This window comes from Gobius niger, assembly GCF_951799975.1.
Source record: "Gobius niger genome assembly, chromosome: 3".
NCBI lineage: Eukaryota > Metazoa > Chordata > Actinopteri > Gobiiformes > Gobiidae > Gobius > Gobius niger.
In genome coordinates, this window is record NC_136854.1 from 25,288,928 (window position 1) to 25,310,217 (window position 21,290).

At 43.3% G+C, this 21,290-nt stretch overlaps 2 protein-coding genes across 2 annotated transcripts; both read right to left on the reverse strand.

Moving 5' to 3' along the window:
* Positions 1-113: 113 nt before the first annotated feature.
* Positions 114-12,778, reverse strand: polg2 (polymerase (DNA directed), gamma 2, accessory subunit). The gene is made up of 8 exons (XM_079553163.1): positions 12,254-12,778; positions 12,053-12,161; positions 11,812-11,917; positions 11,373-11,558; positions 10,859-10,996; positions 10,703-10,783; positions 426-526; positions 114-356 (listed from the first exon to the last, which is right to left on the reverse strand). The coding sequence occupies exons 1-8, from the start codon at positions 12,750-12,752 to the stop codon at positions 191-193; spliced, it is 1,386 nt and encodes a 461-aa protein (XP_079409289.1). The 5' UTR covers positions 12,753-12,778; the 3' UTR covers positions 114-190.
* A 527-nt stretch (positions 12,779-13,305) lies between these two features.
* Positions 13,306-21,281, reverse strand: LOC306961130 (putative ATP-dependent RNA helicase DDX5). Its single transcript, XM_079553745.1, has 13 exons — positions 21,049-21,281; positions 20,428-20,608; positions 20,265-20,361; positions 17,341-17,474; positions 17,069-17,134; positions 16,746-16,887; positions 16,508-16,668; positions 16,244-16,416; positions 16,068-16,178; positions 15,927-15,988; positions 15,635-15,694; positions 14,062-14,283; positions 13,306-13,981 (listed from the first exon to the last, which is right to left on the reverse strand). The coding sequence occupies exons 1-13, from the start codon at positions 21,087-21,089 to the stop codon at positions 13,542-13,544; spliced, it is 1,890 nt and encodes a 629-aa protein (XP_079409871.1). The 5' UTR covers positions 21,090-21,281; the 3' UTR covers positions 13,306-13,541.
* Between the last annotated feature and the right edge of the window lie 9 nt (positions 21,282-21,290).

The window sequence follows — 21,290 nt, forward strand, 5'->3', positions numbered from 1 at the left end:
GGTTTTGTTTGTTTAGATTTTTTATAATGATGCTAATAACCTCATACAGAAGAAATGCTTAAGGAAACTTTTCATTTATTTACTGTTTACAAACCTTTAAAATGTTTCACACACAAAATATAATTCAAAGAAAAAAACATGGGCTAAAGCAAAATGCGACATTGTGTAAAAAATGAAATTATCAGTTTGTTCAGTTGTGTTGTGCAGCAGAAATATATCTGTCCAGGAAGCCTTTGATCTCTGAAATATGCATAGTTTCTCTGATAGTTGTATCTCTGCTACGAACTTGAAGAAGTCCATTTTCTAAAGTGTTGTCATTGATCACTGTGGTGAATAACACTCCCATCTCATCATACCTACAATTAATACAGAAGTAGAGTTAGCTGAAAAAGAAGTGTGTATCAGAAGATTCATTAAAACTTTACCTGGCAGTGAGCTGCTCCATTGATGTTGGCATAGTTTCAAGATACCCGGGCCACGTTGAGATCTTAGAGGCGAGAAACTCCTGAAGAAGGCCCTCACAAACCTGAAAATCATTATCTTGATAAATTATTAGATTCAAAAATATTCACTTCCGTTGAGCCAACAGTGCAAAGTTCACACCCCTATGTAACGTGGATGACTCTGCGTTGTGTTAGTTAGTAACGGTCAGGAGACGGGGTTGTTTTACAAGGGTTCTTTATCTGTGCAACAGACAAAAACGGCTGGTCAGCCTTGAACCTGGAACACCAACACTCATAGCAGCTCGGCTGCGCATTGACAGAATGGTAAAATAAATACAATAAATGTACAAATAAATAAATGTACCTGTGCAACAGACAAAAACGGCTGGTCAGCCTTGAACCTGGAACACCAACACTCATAGCAGCTAGTGGGGGGGGGGGGTACACGTTATAAACCGTTAGTGGTGGTTTAACAAATAATCAAATAAAAATGTAGAAATTATATAACTAAAACATGTCCTTAATAATTCTACTATCATACGACATTCATACAAATGATAATTAAATGTAGAAATACAACTTAAACAGACACCCCAACAAACGTGACCTTACCTCGGCTGCGCATTGACAGAATGGTGCCGGGCTCACGTCGCCCCCACTATTTATAGAGTTTGCCGCCACTAGAGGGCGCTGCCCCACGATTAACACCAGTATCAAGTGGAATACAATAATTTTACTGTTACATTCCCCTCTGCTGAATTCCACTTGACCCATAACAAAAAAAAACAAAATAGACCAGCACTGCACAGGGTACAAAAAAAAACAAAAAAAACAAACAGCGTGTAAAATCCATACTTATGTGTATAGGAAACTCATAAAGCACTCTAGTTCCCAACCATACTAGCGAGGTTATGTCGAGCACCTGACACAGCTACAAAACCCAGCGAAAAACTATCCCCGAGGGATCAGTGTGAGACCGGAATGGCCAAAACCCATCTACACACATAGGGTAAATAGAATATGCCCACTTACATATTCTGTAAATGTAACTGCAGGTACACCTCAAAGTACATAAAACAAAAATCACGCTTGTACAACAAACAGTACAAACTCAAAATGGCAACATCACCAAAATGTTGCAAAACTCTCCCCAAAAAAATGGGTACTGAAAACTACTAAAGTTCCGGAAAAAAAATTACAGGACTGAAACAGATTTTTGGTGCATCATCTGAATAAGTCGAGTCACTGGTCTCAGTAAACGTCCAGCTCTAGACCTATGGTCAGTTACTGCGTTAGGTGAAGTCACAGTGGGGACGATAGGCATGTCAGAGTCAGGGGTCACCGTAGTCTCTGGGTCAGGGTGTGGGACAGGGGTTTGTGCGAGGCTAGAGTCCACAGAACCACTCTCTGGCTCATTCAAAGGGACATTGTCCGGGACAGCATCCTCCACATTTGTCACACTGCCCGTATTTGATGGCAACTCCGACACCCATGCTCTGGTTCTAAACTCTGCCGATTCTGAGGATGCATCAGTGACTGTAGACCTACTGAAGTCCACTGAACTCGATACGGGGGACAATATTTGTTCCTCTTGGTTATTTAGTTCGGTTTCAGGTAAAGGCAAAAAGTTCACTGGCATTATCAGATTGCGATGTACGACTTTAATCTGTCCATTTGTTGGGTTTTGAATCTTAAATGTGTGGCTCTCATCATTTTTCTCCACCACCACATAGATTTTATTCTCCCAGCGATCAGCGAGCTTTCTTTTGCCACGTTCACCTTTGTTGGCCAATAACACACGATCATCCACTTCAACAGGAGCACCGCGCACTTTCTTATTGTACAGTTCAGTGTGGCGCTGAAGTTGTTTTGTTGCTGTCGACTGTGCTACTGCCATAGCCTCTCTCATGTTTTGACGCAAGGATTCAACATAGCGGTCATAGTCCACAACCTCCGGATCCTTGAGCACAGAGCCAAACATAACGTCCACTGGAAGGCGCGGAACTCTCCCAAACATGAGCAGGAATGGGGCATAGCCAGTTGTCTCGTGTATAGTACAGTTGTATGCAAACGTCAGTGATTTTAGAGCTTGGGGCCAACGATGTTTTGCTCTTGGTGGAAGTGCTCGAATCATGTTGCCAATAGTACGGTTCATCCTTTCACACGAGCCGTTACCCATTGGATGATAGGGAGTAGTGTGCGATTTTTGCACGCCTGCAACATGTAGTAATTCCGCTATCAGAGCACTCTCGAAATTGGCTCCCTGATCAGAATGCAAACGTTTTGGAAATCCATAGACACTGAAGTAGTTGTTCCACAGCTGATGGGCGACTGCTTTGGCTGACTGGTTAGGACACAAGAAGGCGTGCGCCATTTTAGTGAAATGGTCTGTTGCAACAAGCACATCAAGGGACCTATTAGCAGAATCTTCAGCTGTCCAGAAATCAATACTGACAAGTTCAAGAGGCTCAGAGGTTCTAATATTTTCTAAAGGCGCTCTGGCTTCAGGCTCAGGGGTTTTGCTTACTACACAGCGCCTGCAGTGTTTAACATAGTCCATAACATCCCGAGAGAGCCCTAGCCAGTGAAACCTCTGTCTTGTTAAGTACAAAGTCCTTTGCTGCCCCTGGTGGCCAGCCTCATCATGAACACCTTTTAGCACTTTGTGGCGTAATGAGAGGGGGACAACAAACAGGTATGTTTTTCTTTTATTGACTGGATCCTTTGTCACACGGTATAGTACTCCATCTCTCATAGTTAGTTTCTCCCAGTCCCGCAATATTTTGTTTGCACCAGCAGATTCCTTTGCACGTTCCCTCCTTGATGGTCTCCTTCCTCTTTCCACATAGAAAATGACTTTGCTCAGATCTGTATCATTTCTCTGTTTGTCTTTTAATTCATTGTGGGAGAGAACCTGAGAGTCAATTTGTGGGGGCAACATGACTGATTGCGTGAACTGGGGCAGGAGCAACGCGTGTGGGCACAAGTCTGAATCGCGGCTTTTAAGTTCATTAAGCACAGCAGCGACCTCTAGCGATGATAACGAGCCAGACCTAGCAACTGCCACACCTTGAACAACAGGTTGGCCACACTCGGATGTCATGTCAGGTGGGTTAGCAGACCACCGAAAAGCATCTTGAACGCCATTAGCACCGACAGCAGCAGCCTCAGCAAGCAACTCATTATACGGTACCCTTGTTAAACGGTGGGATGCACTGGACTGTACGAACGGCTCTCTGCTTAAGGCGTCAGCTACTACATTTCGGGGACCAGGGATGTATTTTATATCGAACTGGAAAGGCGCAAGTTTAGAAATCCACCGCTGCTCACACGCATCTAGACGAGCTTTGGACAAAATGTATGTCAATGGATTATTGTCCGTCCACACGGTAAACTTATGACCTCTCAGCCAGTGGTGGAATTTATCGCACACTGCCCACTTTAATGCGAAAAACTCTAATCTGTGCGCAGGATACTTTGACTGGGCGTAAGTGAGGGATTTACTTGCGAATGCGATTGGCCTTGCTGTTGTGCCACCAGGAGGAACTTGCGACAAGACAGCACCTAACCCATCTGTGGAGGCGTCAACTGAGAGCAAAAAGTGGTCGTTAAAGTTTGGATGTGCCAGAACGACTTGGTCTAATAAGGCCTGTTTCAGTTTGTGAAAAGCCAGCTTACATTCATCAGTCCAGTCGTCAGTTCTTAACTTTTGACGAGTCCGGTGGCGTTTTCTACCAGCTCCACGTGGACCTTTGGACCCTGACGTGAGTCGGAACAGCGGCTTGGCTATGGCTGAACAATTCTCAATAAACTGCTGGTAATATACAACCATACCAAGAAAGGAGCGGACTTTACGCTGTGAGGGGACTGAAGTGCCATCCTCCATAAGGTCTGACTCTTTTAAGGAGGTTATGGCAGCAACTTTATCATGGTCAGACTGGATACCATTGGCACTAATGATATGACCAAGGAACTTAACTGAGCGTCGCAGGAAGTTGCATTTCTTTGGTGCGAGTTTAAGGTTGTGGGACTGGAGCCTATCAAACACCATTTGCAAACGTTTGAGGGCCAGATCTTCATTTGGGGCGAACACTAAAACATCATCCAGATAGCATAAAAGACTCATAAAGTTCTGGTCGCCGAAGATGCTTAACATCATCCTCATGAACGTTGCCGGACTATTGCAAAGGCCCTGCGGCATCCTATTGTACTCATACAATCCGAATGGTGATGAAAAAGCTGTATATTTCTTGTCCTCCTCATGCACTTCCACATTGTAGTATCCTGAGGTCAAGTCCATAGTTGAGAAGAAAGCATTACCACCTAGAGCAGCTAGGGCGTCGGCGGGGTGAGGGAGCGGATGCGCATCCTTTACTGTGCGCGCATTGAGCCAGCGGAAATCATTGCATATTCTCAAGTCTCCTGATCTCTTTGAGACTAGCACGAGGGGTGACGCGAATTCACTGCTGGACTTTCTTATAATCTCACGCTCCTCCATTTCATCCAAGGCCTGTCTTAGTTTTTCATACTGCGTTGGTGGTATGCGCCTGCATGGGAGCCGAAAAGGCTTTTCATCTAGGACTCTGATACGATGTAGATAACCAGTAGCCTTGCCACAGTCTAGTTTGTCTCTGGAGAAAATTGACTCGTACTCCACAATGAGCTCAGCAAGCTTAGCTTTGTACTCAGGGGAAACTTGACATGACTCAACATCAATGTCTGACAGACCCAGCTCACTTAACTTAGACTGGAGAGAACTAGAGTCAGGACACGGCGACTTAAATTGGGGACAGTCCGGTAAAGTGGAGGTATCTGAAACAAGACTGGGTACATTTGATCTAGCACTTTGAATCTGTACCTGTTGCTGAACAGACTGAGCACCAAACTTCTCCACTGATTCACACAAAGAGACGTCAGCTATCTTAGCATTACGTTTGAGAGTGACATATTTGTGGGACGGGTTTATTACTTTGAGAGGCAGCCAGCCATCAGCTCTTAAAAGTGCAACAGCTCTACCGACTATGACTGTTCTCGGACTGGATTTAGCACTTGTTGGCTCAACAATAACTTCACTACCAGCCAACTGTTTGTCCACGTACTGCAGCTTTGCCCACACTAGGTGCTCTGTCATAGGCTCCAGAGTAACAGCTTTCCTGAGTTTGAGAGTTCCGATCACATCCAAGACATTCTCAGTTTCCACTCCTGCCATTAAACTCAACAGTCTCCGTTCTGCATCACTCCCGCAGGTGAGCTCTGAAGGGCATTGGCTCTGGAAATCCCTTTTTAGTCTACTGATCACGTACCGTAACAGATTACTGCCAACAATCAGATCTTCGCTCTGGCCATTGACAACAAGAGTCGGGACGATTACACTGCAGCCATAAATTTCCATTGTGAGATCACACACACCCACAGGTAGAGTTCTGGACCCGCCACATCCAATTAATACAGCGTCCGTTTCACCAAGGGTGGGGTCTATAACACCTTGCTGCAGCAACTGGGGGACTAGACTAGCACTTAGAGTACAGGCCATCGAACCGCTGTCTAGTAAAGCAGAGACTTTTACTTTCCCGCTCAGTATTACATTCTCATAGAATAATTGATCATGCTGCTGAAGTCTCTGAACATTTTGAACTACGGGTGTGCGTCCCATTTCTCTTTCTTTGCAAATACTTTGATAGATAAACTCCTCTTCATCACTCACATTAACATTAGGGGAATCATTTTTAGGCCTAACACTTGCCCCTCCCACATGCAGGCCAGCTAGTTTTCCTGCTGCTGCGCTGTGGACTTAACAACACTGGGCTTACTGACAGCATTTGGGCACTCCGCGCGCGTGTGGTCAGGTGCAAAACAGGTGAAGCACAGACGTTCGGACCTGCAGTGATACTGAGTAGTGTGGCCATTATCACTGCACACGGCACAGGGCGCTAGGGGCTTGACTTTGGAGGGCTGGCCGCGTGCATTGTACTTACTGACATATCTGGGCTGCTGTGATTGTTGAGCAAGTACACGTTTGAGCAGGGCAAGTACTCTGTCCAGGCGGTCAGGTGAACCCTCTGCCTGCTGTGCAGACGGCGGCGACACAACAGCAGCTTGTGATGGTTTTGCATTAGTGGGATTTGCACTCTGGGCAGGAGCAGCAACCTCCTGGCACTGCGAACACAAGACAGTGTTTATTTTCTGCTTAGATGCCTGCTTATGGTCTCTACAGTGCTCAACCAACTTGACATGAATATCAGCGACAGTCCATTCTTGCAGTGGTCTGCACTTGAAAATGAGTGACAGTTCAGTATCAGGACAGTTCTGAATGAACATGGCAGCCAAATCACGTGATAGATAGTCAAAAGTTTTGCTTTGTCTTTTCAAAGAGTCCTCAGTCACCTCTAAGGCTCTGTTTAGTCTTAGCCAGTAGTCAAGGGGTTGTTCACCAGAGTGGGGTTTTGTCGCATAAAAGTCAGCTAATGGTAAACTAGAGGTCAGTGTGTCACTGAAGTGCTGCTTTAACATCTCAAAAATGGGCTCTGGGCCGTCAGTCAGGGTCAACACGCTCTTACTACGTATGCCCACTTTAACCACTTCACGCGCCCTCCCCGTGAGCTTCAACAGCACCTCATCAGCTTGATCAGACACAGGGATGCCCCTTTTCTTCATATATGACAGCATCATAACCTCCCACTCCTGAACAGAACATGTGTCATTACCATCCCCTTTAAAACTCACAGGCTCTTTAACGTCCTGGCGCACAATGACATTCAGTAGAGAAGGGTCATTTAACGATGCCCCAACTGCACTAGGCGCAGTACTCAAACGTGACTCAATGCAGGATGCAATACTCTCACCAATTGAAAGCCCAATATGTGATGCTATATCAGTTAGCAGCTGTTCACTTACACCCTCATTTCCCTGTGCATCAGGGCGCACATTACAGTTTGGGTTCACAGAAGAAACATTACCAGGTTGTTTTAAACCATAGCTCAGCTTTGGTGTGGATGCTTCTGGATAAAATAAAAGAGCACCTCTGCCTATACTAGCTAAAGGCTTAGAGGTGAAGACTGGAAGGCCCCTCCCTCTTCCAACAGGAGTACTCTCCATGATTCAATATAAAACTTCACAAAACAAAACTTGAGGTGAAACTAAAATAGCTGTCAAAATTGTCCCAAATCACACTCAGAATTGTAGGGGAGAAGGACAATTGCATCAAAGCAAATAGCAACCAAAACGCATCAGCCACATGTAAAATAAACTCATTCAGTATTAGCGCAAATACCATTTAACCTCATCAATGGTAAAACCTGAGAGCATCAAGGACCGATGCAGATCACTGACACCTCCTCTGAGCTGCAACGAGTCCGTGCGTACTGCGTAGCTCCGTGGGCGCGCGCTCCAGTTGGCTCCAGTTGACGCGCTGCCCAGACGTTGGTCGAAGCGATAGCGCGAGCGGCCACGGGTTGATGCGTGGAGGGCGGGTGCGTACTGCGTAGCTCCGAGGGCGCGCGCTCCAGTTGACGCACGATCCAGACGTTGGCCGAAGCGAGCAGCCCGAGCGGCCCCGAGTTGATGCGTAGGGGGCGGGCAGTTGGCGCTGGCAAGTCCCGCTGGATCCTGGATGTAACTGCCGGGCGGCTTTTGCGTCGCGGTGTCCACAGGCTAACCTCCGCTCGATGTTGTCACAGAAAACGGTCACGGCACCAGTGTAACGTGGATGACTCTGCGTTGTGTTAGTTAGTAACGGTCAGGAGACGGGGTTGTTTTACAAGGGTTCTTTATCTGTGCAACAGACAAAAACGGCTGGTCAGCCTTGAACCTGGAACACCAACACTCATAGCAGCTCGGCTGCGCATTGACAGAATGGTAAAATAAATACAATAAATGTACAAATAAATAAATGTACCTGTGCAACAGACAAAAACGGCTGGTCAGCCTTGAACCTGGAACACCAACACTCATAGCAGCTAGTGGGGGGGGGGTACACGTTATAAACCGTTAGTGGTGGTTTAACAAATAATCAAATAAAAATGTAGAAATTATATAACTAAAACATGTCCTTAATAATTCTACTATCATACGACATTCATACAAATGATAATTAAATGTAGAAATACAACTTAAACAGACACCCCAACAAACGTGACCTTACCTCGGCTGCGCATTGACAGAATGGTGCCGGGCTCACGTCGCCCCCACTATTTATAGAGTTTGCCGCCACTAGAGGGCGCTGCCCCACGATTAACACCAGTATCAAGTGGAATACAATAATTTTACTGTTACACCTACACTTTTCAAACGTGTTGTTACGTTACATATAGTTTTCTTTTCCCTCATCAATCTACACACAATACCCCATAATGATAAAGTGAAAATGTTTATTCAGAATGTTTTTGCAAAGTACACACCGTTCGCTATGACACACAAAACTGAGCTCTGGTGCATCATTTTTCCACTGATCGCCCTTTAGACGTTTCTGCAACTTGACTTAGTCCACCTGTGCTAAATTAAGTGGATTGGACTTGATTTGGAAAGACACATGTCTGTTTATATAGTAAGTGAGTTCGAGTCAGATGATGGTCTATGATGGTTTAGTTGTTTGACTTGACATCCAATGGTAAACAAAAATGTGTCTGGTGTCCAATTGTTGTCACAAGCAGTATCCTTTATGAAATCTTAGTCAGTGACTTAATAAGCTGGTCGTCACAGCCAGGGCCGTAGCCAGGATGTAAAAAACAGTGAGGTCCGGATAATTCGTTCAACCGGCGGGTCCTCCCCCAGGAATTTTTTAAAGATTCAGATGTAATTTCCTGTATTTTAAGTTATCAAAAACACTTTTGTCTCATCCTTAAGCTGTTTTCAAAAACTGCTTTTTGTTGCACCGTTTGGGACCAGGAGGCCTGAGTGAATGTGGTGAGTGAGTGGATGGTGGTCGGACATGCAGATGGTGCAGACTGGCCTCACTTCCATCAGTCTGCCCAAGGGCAGTGGGTGCAGCCGTGCACCCTCTGAAGTTTTAGGTGACGAGTCACGTACCCCCTACTTTGGCATGATGAATCACAAAATATAATATCAATTTAATATCTATTTCATCCATTATTACTGTGAAGCAGGTTTTCCAAACATTTTTAATAATATAATTAATTAATAATAAGAATTGTCCTAAAAAAATGAAAATGAAAATGTCCGTTTTTAATTGTTTTGACAACGAGGCTGTGGGTGTGAATGGGTAAAGCTGAGTGTTTTGCTTTGGCTCATTCTGAACATCAGACTCTGGTTTGGACACTGCGTTCTGGCCACGCCCCCTCTGCCTCGCCCTCACTGTCAAACCACTGGTCGCTACAAAGGTAAATGCGCTGGTTTCAGCTCTCATTAAAGCGAAGATCATTTATACGCAGGACATACAATCTTTGCATGAGACAGAAACAAAGTCAGTAGCAGAGGAGGCAATGATGAGGCACAGACGCTTCTCCTTCTCCTCTCGCTCCTCAGATCAGAATGAGGGGAAAACTCCTGTTAGAAATGAAGTTACCGTCAGTCTGAGGCGCACTGACTCCTCTCTCTTTATGACAGAGAGTAAATAAGGTGCATCTCGATCAAGCTTTGACGCGGTTCGTGCTGAAGGCGCTGCTGTTGTTGTGAGGCTGATGCACAGCCGCGCCTTGGCCAAGTTTTACGCACTCGGGTCCAAAGCAGCTCATGAGGTTCGGTTTTAGAGTGGACACATTTAGGTTCAGCTCATTTGCGCAGGATTCAATGTGTAAAAAAAATAAAAGAAATTTAAAAAAAAATTTTTTACCGAGGTCCGGACCTCGGTGACCTCAATGGTAGATACGGCCATGGTCACAGCTCAATCCTGACGATTTGGTTTCCATTTCTGAACAAGAATAAACTAGCTTAGTCAAAGTTGAGTTAGCTTTTTTCAAGCTCATTGCTGCAATTCCTTTTCACCACCAGGTGGTGCCTATACAATGAAGCCTACCAATACTGTCTGATAGTGTGACAACATTTTGAAAGTGTGTGACACACACTTTGAGGGATCATCTACTCATCACTACCAGGCGGGACATTAGTGTGAAAGACCCCTCCGAGAACTCTGGTTTCCCACATCCACCCAAAATATGCGCAGGGCTTATTCTCTGGCTATGAACTCATAACCAAGATATTGGTTCCTGTGAGCTGCACCATGGTCACCCACTTCTCCTGACAGGCTGCCCTGAGGCATTGGTTGAAGAGGACGGGTCAAATGAAGAGGACAAATACCAACATACCTGACGCAGTTCCATTGTGGATCCCCGACCAATGTCCAAGGCTACTTTTATTGGCGTCAAAACTGGATGCAACTTAAGCACCTACAATTGTCAAAAAAGAAATAAATAAAAAAATTGCTCTTGAAAGTTCCAACTTCATATTTCAGTTCTCATGACCTTCCTCTGATGCAGTTTCCGCTTCCTGTCCTCTCTTTTCTGATGTTGAAGTGAGTTGAACAGAAAAGCCATGGCAGCTCGGTCCATGTTTGCAGTTACCGTGACAACATGAGGCACTGACTTGCGCCCGTCTCGACACTACACAAGGATGAAGAGGTAGAAATTTGAAACATGCTCATTCATTCAAATTCATTCATAAGCACATCTGTTCTGTTTAGGGCTGAACAATACGAGTACAAATTCCTGTATTCCATAACTGACGGAAGCACAGGGAGGATGTGGAAGGTTGAGAGTTCAGCTTCCTGATAGCCTGGTGGATAGAACTGTTCTTCAGTCAACTGGACCTGGCTTATTGCAATATAACAATAATTTGGCAATCTACTGTGCTGTCCGAGTTTTGTTATTGCCTCTTTGGAAAGAGTCTTTGCGTGTTTATAACTAAAATTAATTGAAATGCTCTCAGAATAATAAGTAAGTCGCTTTTGGGAACAGTATGAAAGTAATATAAAAACACCTGCAGTTTTGAGCGGACTCCATTGTGTGCTTGCAGTAGTTCCGCATCCCCTCTGCTCCACAGTATTTCCAGTGGCTCAGGACCCCATGGGAAGTTATAACATATTTTGACACCACGTGATGCTGGCGGATCCAGGTCTTTTTCTGGGATCTCACTGCTGCTGAAGTCTGATGGAGACAGTGCAAACTGAAAAAGATGAGAAGAGAAGCTTCTGTTGTCGTTTTGTGTGCTGGTGTTTCTATATTTTATGTCATTATATTGTGAATGTTTTTTCTCTGTGTTTTTTATGTAAAGCACTTTGGTCTGACAAGTGTTATTATAAAGTGCTATAACTTTGATGGATTCTGTAGGCTACTCCACAAAGCATTAGCAGGCAGGCATTACATTTTTTAATCCGATTGAACCACGCAAAGCAACAAAATGAGAAGAGAAAACACACCTTTTTCCACCACTGTAGCCGTTGTCGTGTCCAGTAATCCAACCACTGGGCGGAAGTACGAGGAGAGCAGAACCACACTAGAGACGCCTGTGTGATAGCAGCAGGCCTGTAAAAAACAAAATACTCATTATACGTCTCTGTATTTGACGTGTACCCTGCTTGTCTGGTTATATTGATAATAACAAAGAGGGTAAAATTATGTCTATATTGACTGGCAGAATACATTCATTGAAACCCTCACCAACCAGAGCCATTAGAGGGCACTTGGAAACACAGACCAGTTTCAGCCAGGCCAAAAGGCAGTCTCCTGTTCACCAGCTCTGAAGATGGCACAAACTGTTCCAGCGCACCTGATGACATCAAAACAATGTGGGGCGGAAAGCAAACTAGTCAAATTATAGGTTCGGATTTTATGCACCTCAGACTACAATGGAGAACCAACCTTGGAGAAAGTCTGTCTTGAGCGATAGCGACCTCTGCAGCAGCGCATTTACCTGTTGAATCAGCTGCTCTCTACTCAGATCGTTTTGCTCTAGGATTTGTCGCATCTTTTTGGGATCTATATTTTTAGCGTGGTCAAGATCTGCCCCAGTGCCTCTGTCCTGGGTGCAACTCTGAGTATTCACCCCAAAAACGTGCGCCCTTGAGTTCACCACAGAGTCCCACCACTTCTCCAACAGATTTCGCTGCAGTTCGGCCCCCAGCGGAGCGTAGTGACAGCTCTCGCCGCGCATCGGCACCTCTTCGTCCGCGTGTTCAAGTATAATGTAGCCCCTGTCCGCAAAGAGCTTCAGCGCTGTCCCGACCTCAGCGCCGTCTCCGTTTCCCGATTTGTTGCATCGTTCTCTAGCCTGGTGCAGAAACACAGCTAAACACTTATTTGAAGTTTTGAGAATCTTACAATGCTTTGACAGCGCAGTCTTCACGCTGTATGTCAACATCGGTGCAGTAAAGCGTGCCCGTCCAAACATAGTAAACCGGAAGTACAATGAGCACATCCGGGATGAGCTTATTTTTATTTATTTTTTAATTGAAATGTTGCACATACATTCCATAATCAATATTATTATTATTATTTCGACTGGCATTTTCTTCATTCATTCCTTTAAATGGGTAAAACGGTCCTGTATTTACTGTTCATGAACTCATTATTTCCAGCAGATGCATTAAATATGAATAAAGCTTGAATATATTAAATATGAATAAGGCCTCAATAATGTATTATTTAAATTTTATGCCAATTTTTCCTGTAAATGTATGCTATGCCTTGCCATGATTTGTACAAGATTTCTTTCAGTAAATTGTAATAGTAATATACACTTACATTTCTTTGGAAAAGAGTTCAACATCATTTTTTGAAAGATTAGATTTGAGCATTTGGTACTGTACACCCTGGAAACATTTTTGAAAAGGGAAAATGTGCTTCCTGTTACAAGCAGATGACAAAAGACAAAGAGCGCATGATACCATTATTTATTGTTTATTCAAAAGGGCTTCTTGCATCAACACAATTGAACATAGCACAAACTGCCTAGTGAAATAAATAATCAAGGAATGCAACACAAAAGGGCATCATTATAGATGCGTAAAAGACAATGACTCAAACATTGTTTTACTGAAAAAATAAAATCAGCCCTGTTGTAAGCAATTTAACAACACAAAGGATAATACCATACTACAAGACAAGAATAATAATCATACTGGTTCCATATTGTGTTGTGTGTGTATACTTAGTGTGGAAAGGATGGTGGCATGGGGTAGGGCGCCATTGGTGGTGGAGGCTGAGGCACATGAGATGGTGTCTGAGCGGGGAAAGGGAATGGTGGGTTGTTCATGCCGTTCTGAACAGGCCTCTGCATGGATCCGAACTGCGGAGGCCCCTGGAAGTTTTGGTTAACAAATGGACCAGGCTGGTTTGGTAGTGGACCAAAATTACTGTGTCCATTACTATTACTGTAATTGTTGTTGCCATAACTACCAGAGTTACCACCATTTCCCCCAAAGTTTCCACCGTTTTGAGCCTTGCTACCACCAAAGGCACTCTTTGGCCCATTACCAAACCCCCTATCACCATCTCTGTAAGTACTCCCACCATAGTTATTTCTCCCGCCCCCAGAATACCTATCCCGGCGGTCATCCTTGTAGCCACCTCTACCCCCTCTCCCTCGACCTGCAGAGCACAAAGTAGCAAGTCACTTCTAACGCTCAAAACACATTCAACAGTCAGTAGTTTCTAATGCTGGCATGTACCTCCTCTTTCTTCTGCCATCTGAATGAGTTTGGGGTTAATGGCCTGGTTGGCTTCACGGAGCACAGAGATGAGGTCACAGGCTTGTTTCATGTTGTTGGGGGTGAAGAAGGTGTAAGCAGTGCCCGTTTTTTGACTGCGGGCTGTGCGTCCAATGCGATGGATATAATCCTCAGAGGAGTTAGGGTAGTCATAATTGATGACAAATTTCACATCCTCCACATCTGTGAAAGTGTTGCAGTGTGGCAAAACATAACAAGGCCGCCACACAGGATTTGGCACACCACAACAGCCAGATCAAAGGAAAAAAGTTAGCAACTGTCAGTACTAGAGCAGGCAATGACCCTCAACCTGTAGAAGAAACAAGTTAAAAACATGATAGCATATTTACTCCATGGGAATACTACTGTGGGAAGAGAGAAACGATGCACACTCCAATTGCTTATCATATGAGAAAATAAAAAGACATCCACTCCCTCTTTACTTACAAAGGGAGAAAATATAGATTCAGGTCTTACCATTACGGAGTATGCATTCACTAGTCCTTTCCCAATGCAGCGAAATCCCCCACAAATTGTCAAGTGACATCCAGGAGCTTCTGTGCAGTTGGGCCTCATTTTGCACTGGGGTCTCCACATGTGCCAATATGGGATATTTGTGTCGTACCTTTTTTTTTCCAGGTCCGATTTTCCCAGTACACCTCCAAAGAAAGCTTTACTATAAAGGCCACACTGCATGTCTTGCCAAGACCAAATAGACCAAGAACTATTTTGACAGGAGCCATTTAATGCCCAAGCAAGTTCGGAGTGAACAAAAACACCAATCCTGCCCCAATCAATCTCATCAAGGCAAGATTTTCCAAGAAGCCGGTATTCACTTGAGAAAATGTCTCTCACTGGCAGGTCTCGACATGACTGCAAAACACAGGCGAGGGACCAACTTTGGTTTTAGTCGTTTTACTCTTTCTCCTCTGTCTAGCTGCTCCCACCATCCCCAAACACACATGTGCCAGGTCTGTAATTTTCAGACTGCTCTCTCCATTTTATAAATCCAGCACTCTGATATTTTAAAAAGAAAAACTAAAAGCTTAACCGGGCTCCAATAGGTAAATACTTGTTCCAAAACTCAAACTGTTTCTCGCAGAGTCGCACTCTCTAATACAACAGCATGCAAGGCAAAAGTAATGGCATCAAGCATATCTGTCTTTTAGGTTTGAGTTGGAAACAGCTGGATGGCATTTGTAGGGTGAAATCCATGGACGGAGAACAGATGTGCGTATATTTCATCAACATATCAGAGACAAAGGCTTAGCCACACAGCCTTTTGAAGACCAATGGCACACAAGAGCTTTCACTTCTCTAGGCCCACTGGGTGGCAAGCCAGTTGAGCACTTCCAATATGTCATCCTTTTCCCTCTCGAGGCCTGGGACTGTCATGCCTAGCGCCTGCCACAAAGACTCCACCTTAAGGTGAGAAAAACTCAGAAAATGCACAGATAAGTTAAAGAAAGCAAAACACTTTCTTTAAATATAAGAGTGATCTGATAAAAAACTTACTACTGGTATGTTTACTGACCTAAGCCTCGGGACGCCACATCTGTAGCAATGAGGATTGGAGCTTTCCCAAATCGAAACTCTGAAAAGGCAAAATGACTGTATTTACTTGAAAGACATGGCATTGTAGGGGTGTGGGGTGTGCATCGTGTGCAGTAATATCCAAATGGTCGTCTCCTTTAAGAAAGAGCAATGGGAGCTTCAAGTTTAAAAGTATGACCAGTCAGAGGCGCAGGCAGGTGACTCTTTAAAATTAAAACCGGTAAAAGGATAGCCAGTCAGATGGAAAAGGCATAAAAACTGATAAGCATTACCATTTAGGACCCAGTCCCTTTCTTGCTGACTTTTGTCTCCATGAATCCCCATTGCAGGCCAACTTTGATAAATACAGACCAGACAGTGAATTAAGTATTGCACTACAAACAAAAGGAACAGGAGTCCTAAAGTATTCTCACCCATCTCTCCTCATCCTCCTGGTGAGTTCATCACATCGTCGTTTGGTTTCCACAAAAATAATGGTCTTATTCTCCTTTTCACTCATGATCTCCTCAAGTAAACGAATCAGTCTGACAAAAAACAAAGTTGTAAATATATATTTTTGTCCCTCTGATTCAAGAAAACTTTAACCCACTTATCTTCCTTCTCCAAGTCAATGCAGACGTCTACTATTTGGAGTATGTTGTGATTTGCACTGAGCTGCAAGGCCCCTATATTGATCTGAACATAGTCTTTTAGGAAATCCTCAGCAAGCTGTCGAACCTCTTTTGGCCATGTGGCACTCCACATCAATGTCTGTCGGTCTGGCTACAAAAGAAAATACAGAGAATTTTTAAAATGTAACATTGTTTACACTAAGCTTTATGCCACTGAGATTGAAGTAGCATCATGTACTGACTCTGATCTGCTCGACTATCTTGCGAATTTGAGGCTCAAATCCCATGTCCAGCATACGGTCAGCTTCATCAAGCACCAAATAGGTACAACGGCGAAGATTAGTTTTGCCACACTCCAAAAAGTCGATAAGCCGACCTGGTGTAGCAATACAAATCTCAACACCTAATAAGAAATGAAAAATATTATTAGTACTGGTTACTCAGTATTTTTTTCTCTGCTCTTCATCCTTAAAGACACACCTCTTTCAAGGTCTCTAATTTGGGGACCTTTTGGTGCTCCTCCATAAATACATGTACTCTTGAGACGGGATGGTTGACCATATTCTGCAGCCACCTGCTGCACCTGCTGAGCGAGCTCACGAGTTGGAGCCAGCACTAAGCACTAAGGAAGAGAGCACAATAAACTGGTTTAAACACATTTACGAGGTCTATAAAATAATGTGGATATAGCTACACATAGCAAACCTCATCCAATTGATTTTTCATTTAAATCAAATAAAATAGATGAGTGAACATCATACTTGTGTTGATACTTAATAATAAAGTAATAATAGTTAACTTACTATTGGCCCATCACCATGCTCCAGAAATGGTTGATGTTGGATGTGCACAATTGCTGGAAGAAGATACTGGGGGAAGGACAAACACCATAATTAAACTTAAAATGGAGCGCAGGACTTTCAAAGGTCTGCGTTTTAACAGTGACGGTTATGCCTTCATATCATCAATCAATAAATCTGACTATGTTGTGCTGCCCTCAACATTCTCAGATATGAAAAAGAATATTTGTCACATAAAAACAAAAAATACATTTTGAGATTAAAAAAATACTCACTGCAAGGGTTTTTCCTGATCCTGTTTGAGCAATCCCAACCATGTCCTTGCCACTGAGAGCAACGGGCCACCCTTGGGACTGAATTGGAGTTGGTTCGATCCAGTTTTGTTTGACAATAATGTCCATGACATAGCCTGTGAATTTATAAATACACATAATTTATTTTTTGCTCTTATCTTAAATGCTGACAGTGACATTAATGCTGACATTCAAGCAGTGTTGGGGATAAACTAAATACATATAATTAGAATACTCGTTTTGAGGAACTGTATTCTGATAAAGTATTTATAATACAGATACTGTAGCTCTGTATTGCACAACATTATCAAGAAAGAACTTTCAATGTTGACCTGTTTTCCTCCTAAAATAAACGCCATATGCCACAGTTCATACAAACACTGCACATGTGTCACATGATGCTGTATCTACTGCTCCATCTGCCAAGAGAGTTTTTGAGTTCCTAATTATGGTAAGTGAGTTTATAACATGTGTTCCAACAATCGTAGTCTTCATTTTTGTAATTCTACGCCACAGACAACCTCTAGACAACCTCTCAGACCCCATTTCAACCGAGTTTCTGAATGTTCTTAATTTTATGGACTTCACACAACACGTCACGCAACTCACGAGAAAGGACACAGTCTGGACCTGGTCATCACGTATGGCCTGTCCACTACTGTGTCCTCTGTCGTCGACTTTAAAAAAATAAAAATAAAATTTAGCCTTTATTTAACCAGGTTAGTCCCATTGAGATCTTAGATCTCTTTTACAAGAGAGACCTGGCCAAGATGGGCAGCAACACTTGGTTTCCATACATTTAAAAACATACACAACATTAGTTAAAACATTCACACGCCGATGATCTGGACTGGACTGACATCACAAGAGACTTGAAACTATTCAAAGAAAGACTTGGCTGTCTCTGAACATTACTGTGTGTTTTTTAATGTCACCGGTTTGATACAGCGAAAGTCCTCAGCAAAAACTGTGAGGAAACGTAACTTCACCCCTGAAGTGGCTGCAAAATTTATTGATGCTTTACAAACAAATTCCTCCAGTGACTTCACCTGCTAACTGTGATTTTATTGTTGACAATTTTAACAGTAAACTACTCATTGCCCTCGATACAGTTGCACCATTCAAACTTAAAAAGATTAACCCTAAACCTCAGATATTGCAGGAAGGCCGAGAGGAGATGGAGGAAAAGCAAAATAACGATAAATGATCAAATATTCTGTGCTCAACAACTGTGCTTAACCCCACAGGTGCTCTCTGTGAGGCGTTTGCAGACCACTTCAGAGGAAAGATAGACACTATCAGATGTAATATTTTATCTACCCAAAGTAACACGGTTCTAAATATATCTGATTGTCTATTTGTTCCAGAGGAAATGGTTAATGTTGAGATGCTTGATAAAGTTTTCTCCTAGGTGAGGCCCACCACATGTCTTTTAGACCCGGTCCCAACCCTGTTTTTTAAAACATTTTATGGATCTTTTAGAGACGAGCTTCTAAACATGATGAATTGCTCTCTTCAGACGGGGGTCTTCCCTGCTGCGTTTAAAGGGGCGGTGGTGAGGCCCCTGTTGAAGAAGAGCAATTTGGACTGTAAAGATTTTAACAATTTCAGACCAGTATCTAACTTACCATTTTTAAGCAAAATCTTAGAAAAAGATGGCTTTAGGGTTAACCACACCCTCTTAAAGATTTTAAATGACTTTAGATCAGATTATGACTCACAGAAGGTCACAGTGTTGGTTCTACTGGATCTGAGCGCTGCCTTTGATACAGTCGACCACATTATTCTTTTAACTCGTTTAAAATACATTGGCCTCTCTGGTGCTGTACAGAAATGGTTTACATCTTACCTCACAGACAGGACGTTCATGGTAAGTGTGGATACCTGCTCCTCTAAGGTCCATGCAATTACATGTGGTGTGCCCCAGGGTTCAATTTTAGGCCCAGTGCTTTTTAATCTGTATATGCTCCCTCTTGGTGATGTCATCAGGAGACATGGAGTCAACTTTCACATTTGCTGATGATACACAGTTATACATCTCCATGTCTCCAGATGACACCAGGCCAATAGATGCACTTTTAACTGCATTTTAGATCAAATCCTGGATGGCAGAAAACTTTCTCCAGCTTAACCAGGACAAAACTGAAATGTTAATCATCGGCCCTGAGGCCCAGAGAGAGAAACTTTTACCCAAACTACAGTCACTGTCTATTAATCCTTCCTCACAGGTGAAGAACCTGGGTGTGATTTTTGACTCTGAGCTGGCGTTTATTCCACACATTAGGAATATCACAAAGATAGTTTTTTACCATCTGAAGAACATAGCTAGAGTCCGCCCCATTCTCTCTCGGGCCAACATGGAGACGCTAATGCATGCTTTTATCACCAGTCGTATCAACCACTGTAATGCCCTGCTTTCCGGTCTTCCCAAAAAGAGTATCTCAGGAGGAGCTCAGGGCTGCAGAGAACGTTCATGTTTTTAAGAGCAGGCTCAAGACCCACCTTTTTAGCTTAGCTTTTAACTGACTAATCTATTTATTTAATCCTAATATATAAAATATATATATGGGAGGTTGTAATCTGTAAAGCACTTTGTGATACCTATTGGTATGAAAAGCGCTTTATAAAGAAAGTTTGATTGATTGATTGATTGATTGATATTTATACATAAATATAATGACAATCAATGTGAAAATATTCTACAGGCATGCAAAGTATTCAGAATACAGTACTCTGATTAGACAAAGTAACGAAATACGTTACAAAATACATTTTAAAGCAAGCATTCAGTATTCAGTAACTTAATACAATTTCAAAGTATTCCTCCAACATTGCATACAAGCAATCTAGGCTGCTTATAAATATGCAATTTTCTCTGCATATTCTATTAAATATTTTTGACTCACTTGGATAAGCAGCTTCATTGAATTTCATAATCGGTTTAGGGCACTCTCTGCCTTTGACCGTGACTTCTTTGCTTCTTCTGTATTGCTCAACGTCTTGCTGTAAGCAGACACAACCTCAGAATGGTCACATAAAGCTTTGATAAAAGGAAACTACAGTTCTTACCAATGGTCGATGAGTGACATCTGGATGCTCTTGGTAGAAGTTCTTCTGAAACTTGGGCAGCTCATCCAGGTTCCAGTGCTTCTTTCGCAGTCTCTCCCCAGGGTTGCCAAATTTTCCCATAGCGGGTCCCCCCCTGTTCCCACCTGCACCGCCACTAAAACGAGGAGGACCTCCACCAAACCTAATATGTGTAACGATAACACATTCTCACAACCAAAACAGAGCAAACATTTTGTTTTCTTCAATGCATTTCTCAAGTACACAGGTGTTGGTGTCATAGTACTAATACTGTTAGAGGGGAAATGAGCCCTTATGAAAATATATAGACAGATTACATTTGCAAATACATCCCAGTGGTAGGATAAATATTGAAGTCTTCATAATGACACAAATCGGTGATGCGTCATTATCAGTAAAGGATGCCGAACTCAGCGAGCTGCCATTTTGCTTTCATTTAAGAGGAAAGCGCAAACGGAATAGAGCACGTTAAAGTCGGACATATTTGCAAATAAATCTTATTCATCTATTTCAGGGGAAAGGTCCAACAGGTATAAAGCAACATCGTCAATATCAATGGTTTGCCAATGACAGCGGGGTTCGCACGAACAGGAGGCCTCTTACCCTCGGTCTCTGCCGCGCTCTCTGTCTGAAAATCCGGGCATGCTGGCGCTGCAGATCACAGTGGCGCTGGTGAAATAAACCGAGCGGACAGGACAAACAATGTGTGCAAACGCTCTCACAAGTTACAAATATAAAATGCCGGTAGACAAGTCCATCTGAAAAGACGGATGTGACGTAGTACCACAGACCAGGAGTCCCCAACTCGGCTGCGGCCCACAACTGGGCCGTGGGGAGTCTGGGCA